General features: G+C 40.8%; 1 protein-coding gene across 4 annotated transcripts in view; it reads right to left on the minus strand.

The window, feature by feature from the left end:
* kdm4b (lysine (K)-specific demethylase 4B) overlaps positions 1-14,259 on the minus strand; it is a 550,987-nt gene that overhangs the window by 133,924 nt on the left and 402,804 nt on the right. For 3 of the 4 annotated variants that reach the window (XM_072244640.1, XM_072244641.1, XM_072244642.1), the window contains one exon: positions 6,560-6,738. In XM_072244640.1, the coding sequence (XP_072100741.1) occupies positions 6,560-6,738 (179 nt within the window). Of the gene's footprint in view, positions 1-6,559; positions 6,739-8,809; positions 8,889-14,259 lie in introns of those variants that run through there. The other variant, XM_072244643.1, reaches the window with a different exon arrangement.

The following is a 14,259-nucleotide window of genomic DNA, read 5'->3' on the forward strand; positions in this document are numbered from 1 at the left end:
TGCTGAACTATACTTATTTACCTTTATTTAAGTTGTTATTTATGCTATTCATAATTACTGGCTTAACATTAATTGTTGTTGTCAACAATCAGATGCACAGCAAAGTAAGCCTTGGCCATCAACAGGCCAATAATGCAGCATATCCACTGGTCTATTGACTCCAGTTTTCAAAAGGATGAAGGGGCACCAGCTTCATTTAAGATACTGCTTAATTCTGCATGATTTATAAACATAAAATTCTTAGAAATTAAGTTTTCTACTTTCAACACAGTGGACATTTTCCCACTATCCCAAAAACAAAGCCAAACTTCCATATCTACTCTAAAAGATTTAAGCACCATCTAATATGTGATTAGTTGGCTTATACCATGGCCTCCATCTGTTGCTATTTATTATTTTGACAATAGTATTTTTAAAAATCTGTTGAGCTATTGATGGAAATGGTTTGTTTTAATGCTCCCTTTCCAGTCTGTCAGCTTGAAGTTGCACAGAAATCAAAAACCATGGAAGTATTACAGTGCAAGTGTGTTAGTTAGTAGCCCTGATTTCCTATAACTTAGTACCACTAAATATTTTTTCTTTGTTTAAAAAGAGAATTCTACATGTTTTGTTATTGATTTAACCACCTCCTCCCCTGAATTACATCACAAAAAGACAAATTGCGACATCTACATTTCCTTTCACAACAATATACCAAATTTTGGAATAGCTTCTATCTGATTAATCTGTTATAATTGTACTAGTATATCAAGGCAGTAGTTTAACTATTTACTATGCTAATTTCAGCAAAGAAATTAATCATTGTAATATAAGCATATTCATTTTGCCTATAGAGAAACTATATCGATAGGTAAGATTCACACAGTGCAAAACAATGAATAAAGATCACACAGTAGTTATTGATCAGATGAGAGATATCCAAGCACTGTAAACTATTTATGATTGAAGTTCTGTTAATTATGATTTAATTTATTATGATTAATAAAGTTCCATTACATTTACTTTCTTAACAAAATATCGAAAGCTCTTCTCCTGGGTCTGAGCCAACTCAGAATGGAGCAAACAACAGAAATTCTGCAGATGCTGGAAATTCAAGCAACACACGTCAAAGTTGCTGGTGAACACAGCAGGCCAGGCAGCATCTGTAGGAAGAGGTACAGTCGGCGTTTCAGGCCGAGACCCTTCGTCAGGACTAACTGAAGGAAGAGTGAGTAAGGGATTTGAATCACCAGCAACTTTGATGTGTGTTGTCAGAATGGAGCATGCTCTTTAGTCCCATTCCCCATGTCTTTGCAATTTATTCTCCCTCAATTGCTCATCAATTACCATTTAATTCTTTGCTCACTTACCTACACTAAGAGGTAATAATATAGTAGCGATTAATCTACCAGCACATCTTTGGGATGCAGGAGAAAACTGGAACACCATTCTATCACATGGAGGACGTGCAAACTTCACACAGATGGAACCAAAGACAGGACTGAACCTGGGTCCCTGGAGCTGTGAGACAGCAGCACTGTGCCATCATGCCACTGTTTAATACTTGCAAACCAATTAAATGTCCTAAAATTAGGATATATTTAAATTTAATTAAGATCAACATTTTTCAGGTATTAAATTTGATATATGATGTACACTGATGCAGTTTACATTCCCACCCAAACTGTTTTTTCAGGTAAAGCAGCAATGCACTTGCACTTCTTACAAACTACTGTTTCAGTGTTGACAATGAGGCCTCTGCACTGAAGAAACAATCAAAAGGGAAAAAAGGAGAGGGACAGCAGGCAAAAGTGGCCACTCCTGCTTTTTGCAGCCTCTGCACTTAGTCTACAGGAATGACCCTGGCTTTCTTGCTACTTCTCACTTAAATATAGTATCTTGCTCTGACCTGTCCATGTCCCCTACACTATTACAACAAGGTCCAACGCATGCTCGAGCACAACCTCTTATCTTGTGTCTGAGCAACTTTCAGCCTGTATGACAAAAGAATAAATTCTCCAATTAAATATTTATTGTCTTTCTGTTTGTAACAAGATTGCCCATTTTTGCTTGCCACCCCCTGCTTCCTTTTCCTTTTATTTGAATACAGTATTCTGGTCTGCTGGATATGTCTCAGTAGCCCAATCTTCACAACATTGGTAACATATTGCACACACAGCTCCTTAACAACCATGTTATTTCATTCTATCAGAGATACTCCCTCCATTGCCCTCCCCTACTTTCACTGTTATCTAGACCAACTTGTTTCTCTCTCATTTCAGATTAAGGTTTTTGGTTCTGAAACATTAACTGTTTCTTCTTTCACAGATGCTGCCTGACACACTGAATTTTCCCAGTGTTTTCTGTTTTATTGCAGTCTGCAAATTAACTGAAGAGCCTGAAGTGTGCAAGAAAAAAATCCTTGCTTACTCTTGTCGACCCGGCTGGTGGCGTAGTGGCATCAGTGCTGGACTTGAGACGAAAGGTCCCGAGTTTGAATCCAGCCAGCCCCCCTGCACGCTTTCCATCCATGCTGGGTTACGAGCTGGTGATCTCTTTGGAAACTCACCCGGCAGAAGGCAATGGCAAACCATTGCTGTAATTTGCCTCATACGCGGCTCCCCACTACGTCAGAGAGGCGTGGAGGGAAATCGTCCGCTAACTGGAGAAACTCTGGATGCGACGTACCTTTCCTTCCCTTTACTCGTCAGCTCAACGTTTGATACAAATTAGTGTGGACAAGAATAAAAATTAAATTCCACAAACAGTTATCTGCAATTCTGTTATTTATGTGTCAAGAATCTGAAGCAATAAACAAAAAAATGCTGAAAGAACTCAGAAAGTCAAGCAGCGTCTGTTGAAAGAGAACCAGTCAGTATTTTGAGTCACTGAGCCAACCTCAGAACTGTAAGATTATTGACTGGTTTCTCTTCCCCCATATGCTATTCGACTGATTGAGCTCTTCCAGCCTTTCTGTTTTTGTAAGAGCTGTAGATCAGCCAGTAATGACCAATTAGTTTAGCAGTTGATACTATGTAATTATTTTGATGTTTTCTGAAAGACTATCCATAAAAAAGAAAGTTGAGAAGACAACCATGATCACTGATGTCCTGGGTTGCATTATAATTACAAATGTAACCTGCATATATTTGAATGTAATCATATGATTTAACTCCATAGATAAAAGAGGAACAAACTGCATTTCAATCACCATTATGGGAGCTTTCTATCTTGAAGACTGCAATCCAACACTACTCATTCTAAGAACAGAATTTTTTTATTTAAAAAAAAATGGCTGACTTGTGCATTGTTCTTTCTGACACAATCATATCCAAATGAAGCTAACTGGTCTATATTGGTTCAGTTACTGTTTCAACCATTCAGCTGAAGTACCAAGAAGAGCCGTCCAAGAACTGGAGAAGTCACAGAGCAGTATACAACTGTTAAAAGCATAGAAACAAACATTTTTTAACCAATTATATTTCATATTTTTCTACCAATAGCCATGATTTGATCTATCATCCTCAATCTCCATAATGTTTAATAATTTATTTCAGGCAGATAATAATTTTCCTTTTTAAATATTGATACATAATAGTTCTGCTTGAACAATAAACTGAATCTGACAAAATATTTCAACCAATTTATTTGTATATTATGTAAAAATATTTGTACAATGCCAACTCATAGCAGTTATGGCCAGATTCATTAAGAAAAAACTGCCTGCACTTTTTCAGACATTCAGATTTAGCACAGGAATTTTCAGGTATGGAAATATGAAAGACACAATCTGGTATAGCAAAAAACACCTTATTGCCATTAACAGCAGATTAGTCGGACACAGTAGGTCAACGGCAGACACAATCTCAATGGCACTTCACACGGCTTTAGACCACCTGGACAGTACAAACACCTATGTCAGGATAGTGTTCATTGACCATACAGTAGCTCAGCATTTAACACCATCATTCCCACAATCCTGATTGAGAAATTACGGAAACTGGGTTTTTGTACCTTCCTCTGTAAATGGACCCTCAACTTCCTAACCAGAAGACAATCTGTGCAAATTGGTGATAATATCTCCTCCTCGCTGATGATAAACACTGATGCACCTCAGGAGTATGTGCTTAGCCCACTGCTCTACTCTCTCTATACCCATGACTGTGTGGCTAGGCATAGCTCAAATACCATCTACAAATTTGCTGATTATTACCATTATTGGTAGAATCTCAGAAGGAGAGAAAAGGGCATTCAGGAGCGAGATATGCCAACTAGTGGAGTGCTGTCACAGCAACAACCTTGCACTCAACGTCAGTAAGATGAAAGAGCTGATTGTGGACTTCAGGAAGGATAAGACAAAGACACACATACCAATCCTCATAGAGGGATCAGAAGTGGAGAGAGTGAGCAGCTTCAAGCTCCTGGGTGTCAAGATCTCTGAGGACCTAACCTGGTCCCAACATATTGCTGCAGTTATAAAGGTGACAAGACAGCAACGATACTTCATTAGGAGTTCGAAGAGATTTGGTATGTCAACAAAGACACTCAAAAACTTCTATAGATGTACTATGGAGAGCATTCTGACAGGCTGCATCAATATTTGGTATGGCGGAGGGGGGGTGCTACTGCACAGCACCAAAAGCGGCTGGAGAAGGTTGTAAATTTAGTCGGCTCCATCTTGGGTACTAGCCTACAAGATATCAAGGACATCTTCAAGGAGTGGTGTTTCAGAAAGGCAGCATCCATTATTAAGGACCTTCAGCACCCAGGGCATGCCCTTTTCTCACTGTTACCATCAGGTAGAAGGTACAGTAGCCTGAAGGCGATTCAGGAACAGCTTCTTCCCCTCTGTCACCCAATTCCTAAATGGACATTGAACCCATGAACACTACCTCACTTTTTTAATATATATTATTTCTGTTTTTGCATGATTTTTAATCTATTCAATATATGTATATTGTAATTGATGTATTTAGTTATTTACTTATTTTTCTTCTTCTATATTATGTATTGTATTGAACTGCTGCTACTAAGTTAACAAATTTCATGACACATGCCAGTGATTATAAACCTGATTCTGAGACGTCGAACTTTGCTTTGAATTTAACCACCTTACATACATCTGGCTCAGCTCCAACTTCCATAGTCAGAGTGAGGGAAGCAAAGGTATGTTTTCTTCCTGGCACCAATGCTCATCAGTCCCAACAAATACTTTTTCAAGCACCAACCAATTATAAATCACCATTTCCTTTTTTTGACTGCTTTTCCCCGTTCATCATTTGCCCTGAGTGTTGTAGAATTTAAGGATGTGAAAGAATCTGCTGCTTAAATTGGCTTGTAGAACGAACACAAGGATAGGGAGAATTTTTTTTTTAAACCTATTCAATCTAAAGTCCAATAACATGGCTAGGTAGTCTGTAATTCTCAGAAGTATACAATTTTATTAAGATTGAAATGAAATTTTTTTTGGTTCACGAATTTGTGTCTTCTTGCTTAAAATTCAAGAACTACAGATGAACCAATGTGAACTGTAACTCCTTGCTCAATTGTTCCGAGGAAAACTGGGTATGAAATGCCATGCTTTGCACATTCTTTATGTGTATAGAAGTTACGAAAGGAACACCAATTGTGCTTCAAATTGTGAAGCTACTTATCATGTCAAGATTTACTTCCTGCCTTATGTGAAGCTGAATCAGGTCTTTTGACCCTTGATTTACTAGAGTGAAGACAAACTTTTGGTGCATTTTTTTATAAAATACAGTAGCTTTTCATAGATGTAGATAATTGTTACAAATAATTAAAACAATCTCTACAATATGATGCACTTTTCTAATTTAGATTCTTCATATCGACATCACTAAACCGCTCAATTATTTTCTTTGGACCAATAAGCCAGTATGATTTCTAGATAGCAGATCCTCATTCATCTTACTTCATGTTAAATTTTGAATTTTAATTTTAAACAGATTTTAACTTTGCATTATTTAACACAATTTTTTGGAATAATATTTCAGAAGTGCTATTTGTAATGAGTGAATTAAATACATTTTGTTTAGGGTGTTCAAAGGAAAACTCAGCAGGACACAGAAGCATTTCAAATTTATTCTTTTCATGTTGTTATAAGGCCCCATGATTTTGCAGTCAATTGATGAAAGGAAGGCCAATAGACCATTCTGTTGGAGCTGTATGCACCATATGGGCCATCATCAATGAGACAGGCTACTCTATTGTCAATGAATGCAAGCACAACTGAACTTCCCTCCTCAGAAAAGATCTTTGTGCTCTTTTTAAAGCGCTGGGTACTCCCCAACATTAGACGGAAAGATCAGAACTATAAAATTCCTCTGGTCCATTGACATTTGTGTTTTGTGGCTACACCATAACAACTCTTCTTATCTTGAAATCATCCTGCAGAAGCTTTGTATGTAACATAAAGGTGTAAAGTAGCAAAAGACTTTAGCTCAAGTCAGATTTCATGATATACACAAGCATGATCAAATATGTACAACAGCTAATTAAACAGACCACAGCACAGCTCAGTGTATTTTGCCAGTGCATACAGACAGATAATGTTCATTACCTGATAGTAGGGGTAGAAGAGCGTACATATTGCACAGTATGGCTCAGTTAGTGCAGCAGATGCATTAAACTTCCTCTCAGCCAAGAAGTTGTATGACCGACTTTGCCAAAGATGAGTAAGTGGTGCCATCCACGCCTCTGATTCAGCCTGATCTTCCTCACCAGAGAAAACGAGCATTTCTATGGGGAGAATTGCAAATTCAGAATCAATTCTCTAATCACACCAATTTTTGTACAATTGCCAGTATGCATTTCCAAAATGATAATAGCTATTTGTCAATAAATGAAAGCAATGTTTTCAGTTGCTGTAATAGATCTTACCAATTTGGCATTAGGGTACTTTATAAACAACTAAGTGGCAAAGCTAGGAACGACTGCTTCAATGGAACAGGTGAACAAGAACGCATGTTCCTCCATCATCCTAGGTCATGTGAAACATTGTCAAATGCCTGTATTACTTGTGAATTTTATTCACAAATACAGTTACAAAAGACCAATAAATAATTCCAAAAACAATTTTTTTTTCTTTCATAAATAATTGACAAGTGGATCTTGGTCAGATGTGCAGTTTAAATAAAGAGCCAATTCATTAACAAAATTAAAGTGAACTTCCAGTTCAGCCAGACAATAATCAAATTACAATTCACTGTCCATGTAACCCAAAATTTAATAATCTTTTATATTTTCTCCAAATTTTTGAATAATTTCTTTGTCACCTATTATTTATTGCAGGTATGCACAGTCGCTGGAACTCCTGGTGAATTAGACCAAAGATTAATGATTAAAACATTTAGCTTATCACAGCACCTTGCACTCATAAAACAGAGCACACTGAAAAGGATTGAACTGTGACAAGGCAAAGGAAAGAGAACTTGCTGCCTCTAAAGGTGGTGGAGAAAGAATCAATCAGTGCGTTCAAAAGTGAATCGTTTATGCACTGAGAGAATATTATGTAGACTACAGGGAAAGATTGATAGAGTGAGATTGTTCTATGGCTTCATTCTATGCCATAACAATTTCATGAAGCGCATGAAGATGAGAGGCACAGCTGTGAAATACAAGAGAAAATGTACAGTGGACCAGCCCAGAAAATGTATGAGAAGGGAACAAAGGTTGAAAATGATTTCAGCACAAGGGCACAGTGATTAATTTATTTTGAATTTTATTATTTAATGTATATGAACTGCAGCAGTTGAATTACCGGGCTAATAATTCAGAAACAGAGAAAAATCCACAGGCCAGAGTTCAAAGTCCATCATGGTAGCTGTCCTTAATTGGTCTGGCAAAATCGGACTCCAGACCAATCAACGTAGTCTATTGTTAAATTTCCTCTGGCAGGGCAAGTCACTCAATCGCACCATAACAACCACATTCAAATAAGGAAAAGATGGACCACTGATCAGAAATGGAGGCACGGAATTCAGATGAGGTGAATTCTACCTTGCAAAGTCCTCCGCACAAATAGTTAGAACTGCTATCAAAACCTGATTCTATCATCCTCACAGAATCACACCTTACAGACACCATGCCAAATTCCTGCATTCATGTGTTGACCCCATTTTACCAGATAGGGTGGCATAGTGGTATATGAGTGGGTAAGGGAAGCTCTGCAAATATTCAGCATTGAACATGTACTTATTCCATTTTAACTTCATCAGTAGACAGGACTTGTTTCCAAAATGCATCAGGTTTGTTTAGATGTTCCTTTGAACCTTTTGAATAGAACTTTTTAGCCACAATGAGCAAAGGTATGTTTGGAGAAAGAAGGGTGCAGACTTTCATGAAAAGAACCCCTCTCCAACTGTTAAGCATGAGGGTGGATCGATCATGATTTGGGCTTGTGTTGCAGCCAGTGGCACGGGGAACATTTACTGGTAGAGGGAAGAATGAATTCAACTAAATACCAGCAAATTCTGGAAGCAAACATCACACCATCTGTAAAAAAGCCGAAGATGAAAAGAGGATGGCTTCTACAGCAGGATAATGATCCTAAACACACCTCAAAATCCACAATAGACTACCTCAAGAGGCGCAAGCTGAAGGTTTTGCCATGGCCGTCACAGTCCCCTGACCTAAACATCATCGAGAATCTGTCGACAGACCTCAAAAGAGCAGTGCATACAAGACGGCCCAAGAATCTCACAGAACTAGAAGCCTTTTGCAAGGAAGAATGGGCAAAAATCCCCCAAACAAGAATTGAAAGACTCTTAGATGGCTACAAAAAGCGTTTACAAGCTGTGATACTTGCCAAAGGGGGTGTTACTAAGTACTGCCATGCAGGGTGCCCAAATTTTTGCTTCGGGCCCTTTTCCTTTTTTGTTATTTTGAAACTGTAAGAGATGGAAATAAAAAAGTTTTCTTGCTTAAAATATTAAAGAAATATTTATTTTATTATATAAATTTAAACATATATGCGTGTGTGTGTGTATATATACACACACACAAGATTATTCAAATACTATTTAAATATTTAATACACAGCAACAATAAACAAAGTCAAGCAATTTCAAAACCAATGGATCAGACCAAAGTTCAGCAATCATGTGATATCTGCTGTCAAATGGTTTTGAACAATTAGAACAGGAACATAAATAGAAGGGGCTATTCAGCCCTTTGTTCTGCTTCACAATTCAGAAAGATTACAGTTTTTCTTTTATCTTAGGAGTATCACTTTACTGAACTAAGCTCATATGCTGCTTCTCTCAAAACCAAAAGATGTATCTATCTTCAAATAAAATTGCAGACTGAAGAAATCTCCACAAACAACCACATAAACCACAGAGGAATTCTGTCTGTGAGCAATACTGACAAAACTGAAGCGTTTGCAACCATGTCAGCTAGAAACACCAAGTCTTAGCTTCTACCCAAGATACCTAACACCGAAGATGCTCGTCTTTAGCAAAGTCATGTCAACCCACATCACATCAAAATCAGAATCAGGTTCATTAACACTGGTGTACGTCATGAAATTTGTTGTTTTGTGGCAACAGAACACTACAATACATAATAATAAAAGCTGTAAATTACAGCAAGAAATAAATATAAAAATTAAATAAGTAATGCAAAAAGAGAGCAATAAAAAAGTATAGTGAGGCAGTGTACATGGGTTCATTGTCCATTCAGAAATCTAGTAGCTGAGGGGAAGGAGCTGTTCCTGAAGCTTAGAGTGTCTGTCTTCAGGCCCCTGTACCTCCTCTTGTACTGCCTCAAAACATGAACTTCGAATCTTTGAAAATATTCGAAGATGTACTTTGTACATGAACATTCAAAGATTCAAAATACACTTATCGAAGTATATATTCAGTATACAACCCTGAGAATACTCTTCCCGCAGACAGCCGCATAACAAAGAAACACCATGGAACCCGTTCAAAGAAAACATCAAACACCCAACGCGCAAAAATAAGAACAGATCGCTCAAACGGCAAAAAATGAGTGAATAACACACAGCATATTAAAGACGCAAACACGAGGAATTCTGCAGATGCTGGAAATTCAAGCAACACACATCAAAGTTGCTGGAGAATGCAGCAGGCCAGGCAGCATCTCTAGGAAGAGGTACAGTCGACGTTTCGGGCCGAGACCCTTCGTCAGCACTAACTGAAGGAAGAATGAGTAAGAGATTTGAAAGGGAGAGGGGGAGATCCGAAATGATAGCAGAAGACAGGAGGGGGAGGGATGGAGCCAAGAGCTGGACAGGTGATTGGCAAAAGGGATATGAGAGGATCATGGGACAGGAGGCCCAGGAAAAAGGAAAGGGGGGGGAACCCAGAGGATGGGCAAGGGGTATAGTCAGAGGGACAGAGGGAGAAAAAGCAGAGAGACAGAAAGAATGTGTGTATATAAATAAATAACAGATGGGGTACGAGGGGGAGGTGGGGCATTAGCGGAAGTTTGTGAAGTCAATGTTCATGCCATCAGGTTGCAGGCTACCCAGACGGAATATAAGGTGTTGTTCCTCCAACCTGAGTGCGGCTTCATCTTTACAATAGAGGAGGCCATGGATAGACATATTAGAATGGGAATGGGATGTGGAATTAAAATGTGTGGCCACTGGGAGATCCATCTGGCAGACAGAGCGTAGGTGTTCAGCAAAACAATCTCACAGTCTGCGTCGGGTCTCGCCAATATATAGGAGGCCACATCGGGAGCACCGGACGCAGTATATCACCCCAGCCGACTCACAGGTGAAGTGTCGCCTCACCTGGAAGGACTGTTTGGGGCCCTGAATGGTGGTAAGGGAGGAAGTGTAAGGGCATGTGTAGCACTTGTTCCACTTACAAGGATAAGTGCCAGGAGCGATATCACTGGGGAGGGATGGGGGGGATGGAAGTTACGGAGAATAATATGTTGGACCCGGAGGCTGGTGAAGTGGTAGGTGAGGACCAGGGGAACCTTATTCCTAGTGGGGTGGCGGGAGGACGGAGTGAGAGCAGATATGCGTGAAATGGGGAGATGCGTTTGAGAGCAGAGTTGATGGTGGAGGAAGGGAAGCCCCTTTCTTTAAAAAAGGAGGACATCTCCCTCGTCCTGGAATAAAAAGCCTCATCCTGAGAGCAGATGGGGCGGAGACTGAGGAATTGCAAGAAGGGGATGGCGTTTTTGCAAGAGACAGGGTGAGAAGAGGAATAGTCCAGATAGCTGTGAGAGTCAGTAGGCTTATAGTAGACATCAGTAGATAAGCTGTCTCCAGAGACAGAGACAGAAAGATCTAGAAAGGGGAGGGAGGTGTCGGAAATGGACCAGGTAAACTTGAAGGCAGGGTGAAAGTTGGAGGCAAAGTTAATGAAGTCAACGAGTTCTGCATGCGTGCAGGAAGCAGCGCCAATGCAGTCGTCGATGTAGCGAAGGAAAAGTGGGGGACAGATACCAGAATAGGCACGGAACATAGATTGTTCCACAAAGCCAACAAAAAGGCAGGCATAGCTAGGACCCATATGGGTGCCCATAGCTACACCTTTAGTTTGGAGGAAGTGGGAGGATCCAAAGGAGAAATTATTAAGAGTAAGGACTAATTCCGTGAGATGGAGCAGAGTGGTGGTAGAGGGGAACTGATTAGGTCTGGAATCCAAAAAGAAGCAGAGAGCTTTGAGACCTTCCTGATGGGGGATGGAAGTATATAGGGACTGGACATCCATGATGAAAATAAAGCGGTGGGGGCCAGGGAACTTAAAATCATCGAAAAGTTTAAGAGCGTGAGAAGTGTCACGAACATAGGTAGGAAGGGATTGAACAAGGGGGAATAAAACCGTGTCGAGGTATGCAGAAACGAGTTCGGTGGGGCAGGAGCAAGCTGAGACAATAGGTCTGCCAGGACAGGCAGGTTTGTGGATCTTGGGTAGAAGGTAGAAACGGGAAGTGCGAGGTGTGGGAACTATAAGGTTGGTAGTAGTGGATGGGAGATCTCCTGAGTGGATAAAGTCAGTGATGGTGTGGGAGACAATGGCCTGGTGCTCCTTAGTGGGGTCACGATCGAGGGGTAAATTAGCGGAGGTATCCACGAGTTGTCGCTGTGCCTCGGCAAGGTAGAGGTCAGTACGCCAGACTACAACAGAACCCCCCTTATTGGCGGGTTTAATAGTAAGGTTAGGATTAGTGCGGAGGGAGTGGAGAGCAGAGTGTTCGGAAGGAGTAAGGTTGCAATGGGAGTAAGGTTGCCATGGGAACAAGGTGCGATGAAGTCGAGAAGGTTAATGTCCCGTCGGCACATCCAGATCCAGAGATCCAGAGCAGGCAGAAGACCAGAGCGGGGTGTCCATGAAGAGGAGGAGGGTTGAAGATGGGAGAAGGGGTCATCAGCGGGGGTGGAAGAGTCCTTGCCGAAGAAGTAGGCTTGGAGATGGAGATGGCGGAAGAACAGTTCCGCGTCATGGCGAACACGGAACTCGCTGAGGTGTGGGAGAAGGGGGACAAAGGTGAGGCCCTTACTGAGGACAGAGCTCTCTGCCCCAGACAGTTGAAGGTCGGAGGAGATGGTAAAGACCCGGCACGGATGAGAATTGTGATCAGAGTGGGGAGGGGGGAGGCTGGGGGTGTCAGTGGAGAGGGGAGGGTTGGGGTGAGAGGAAGATGGTGCCTCTGAGTACCCAGGAGCTGACGATGGGATCTGAAGGAGACGGGATTGCAGAGTATTGGTGGGGGAAGGGGAGACGGGAGTCACAATAGCAGCACATAAAGACCCGGCCTGGAGTTCAAGGCTGGAGTCGCAGTTGGTGGTTGCGCAATCGCTTTGAAGGTGTCCATGGTCGTTGCTGGAGTCCGGGTTTTGAGTATGCCCTGAGGTGTTGGAGCCGGCGAGATCAATGGCAGGGACCGCAATCTGAAGTTCATGCCTGCTAGCATCAGGGCCAGCAGAAGCTGGCTGAGTTTGCAACTCCCTGCAGCTTTTTCTGGTCCTGTGCAATGGCCCCTCCATACCAGACAGTGATGCAACCGGTCAGAATGTTCTCCACAGTATATTTTTTGAAATTTGCTAGAGGCTTTGCTATCATATCAAGTTTCCTCAAACTTCTAATGAAATATACCCACTGTTGTGCCTTCTTTATGACTGCGTCAATATACTGTGCCCAGGATAGACCTTCAGATATGTTGGTACTCAAGAACTTGAAACCGGTCACCCTTTCCACTGCTGATCCCTCAATGAGCATCAAGAAGTTGTGCAGAGACAGGACCAAGAAAAAGCAATAGTTCCAAACAAGGTTTCATTTATGCCATGAATGGTCCAGAACCAGCTGTGTACCCAGCTAAACTGATGCAAGGTAATTGAAAACCTGGTATCTAGCCAACAATAGGGAAATTGCCAGGCTACATCCAGGAAAAGGAAGCTCACTGATGATGGCACAATGTAATATTTTATTTGTAATTCCTCAGCAAGTGAGCAGTCTGTGTCTGCATATAGAAAAACCCAGTAGACATTTAAATATAGGCTAGAAACAAGTATGGCACAAAAGTGGCTGAAAGCAGAGTCTAAGTACACTTAATATTCAATAATATTGCCATCTTACTTTTCAGCAGTATTCTTGGAGTCACAATTGACCAGAACTCAACTAAGTAAGCCAGATAAATACTGTGACTACCAAAGCAGGTCAGAAGGTAAATGTACTTCAACGACTGATCAACTCCCAACACCCCAAATTCTCCCCACCATCTGCATTGTGATGCAATACTTTCCACTAGCCTATGAGTGCAGCCGCAAAAGTGCCTGAGAATCTCAGCACTATACCAGGACACAGCTGCACATTTAATAGCACTCCAACCACCAAGCAAAACAATCACTTCCCTCTGTTATCTAGTGAAGAGTGTACCGTCTGCAAACTGTATGCTGACACTACCTGAGAAAGCCAAAATCTCCATCATCAAGTAGGTCAAAGACTTCAGATGGTTGTGAATACCATCACTTGCAAGTTATCTGATTCATATTTATTATCACTGACATATAACATGAAATTTGTTGTTTTGCAGTAGCAGTAGAGGGCAAAGACATAAAAATCTGTAAATTTTAAGAATAAATAAATTGTGTAAAAGAGGAATAACAAGGTAGTTCTCATGGGGTCATAGACCTGGTGGCATTCCTAAATCAGTGAGTGTGGGTCATTTCTAATGGTAGTAACAAGAAATGGTCATGTCCTAGATGATGAGAGTCATTAATGATGAATGCTGCCTCTTGAAGATGTCCTTGATGGTGCGGTACATCGCTCCCGT

The sequence above is a fragment of the Mobula birostris genome, chromosome 26, assembly GCF_030028105.1.
Source record: "Mobula birostris isolate sMobBir1 chromosome 26, sMobBir1.hap1, whole genome shotgun sequence".
NCBI classification, from domain to species: domain Eukaryota; kingdom Metazoa; phylum Chordata; class Chondrichthyes; order Myliobatiformes; family Myliobatidae; genus Mobula; species Mobula birostris.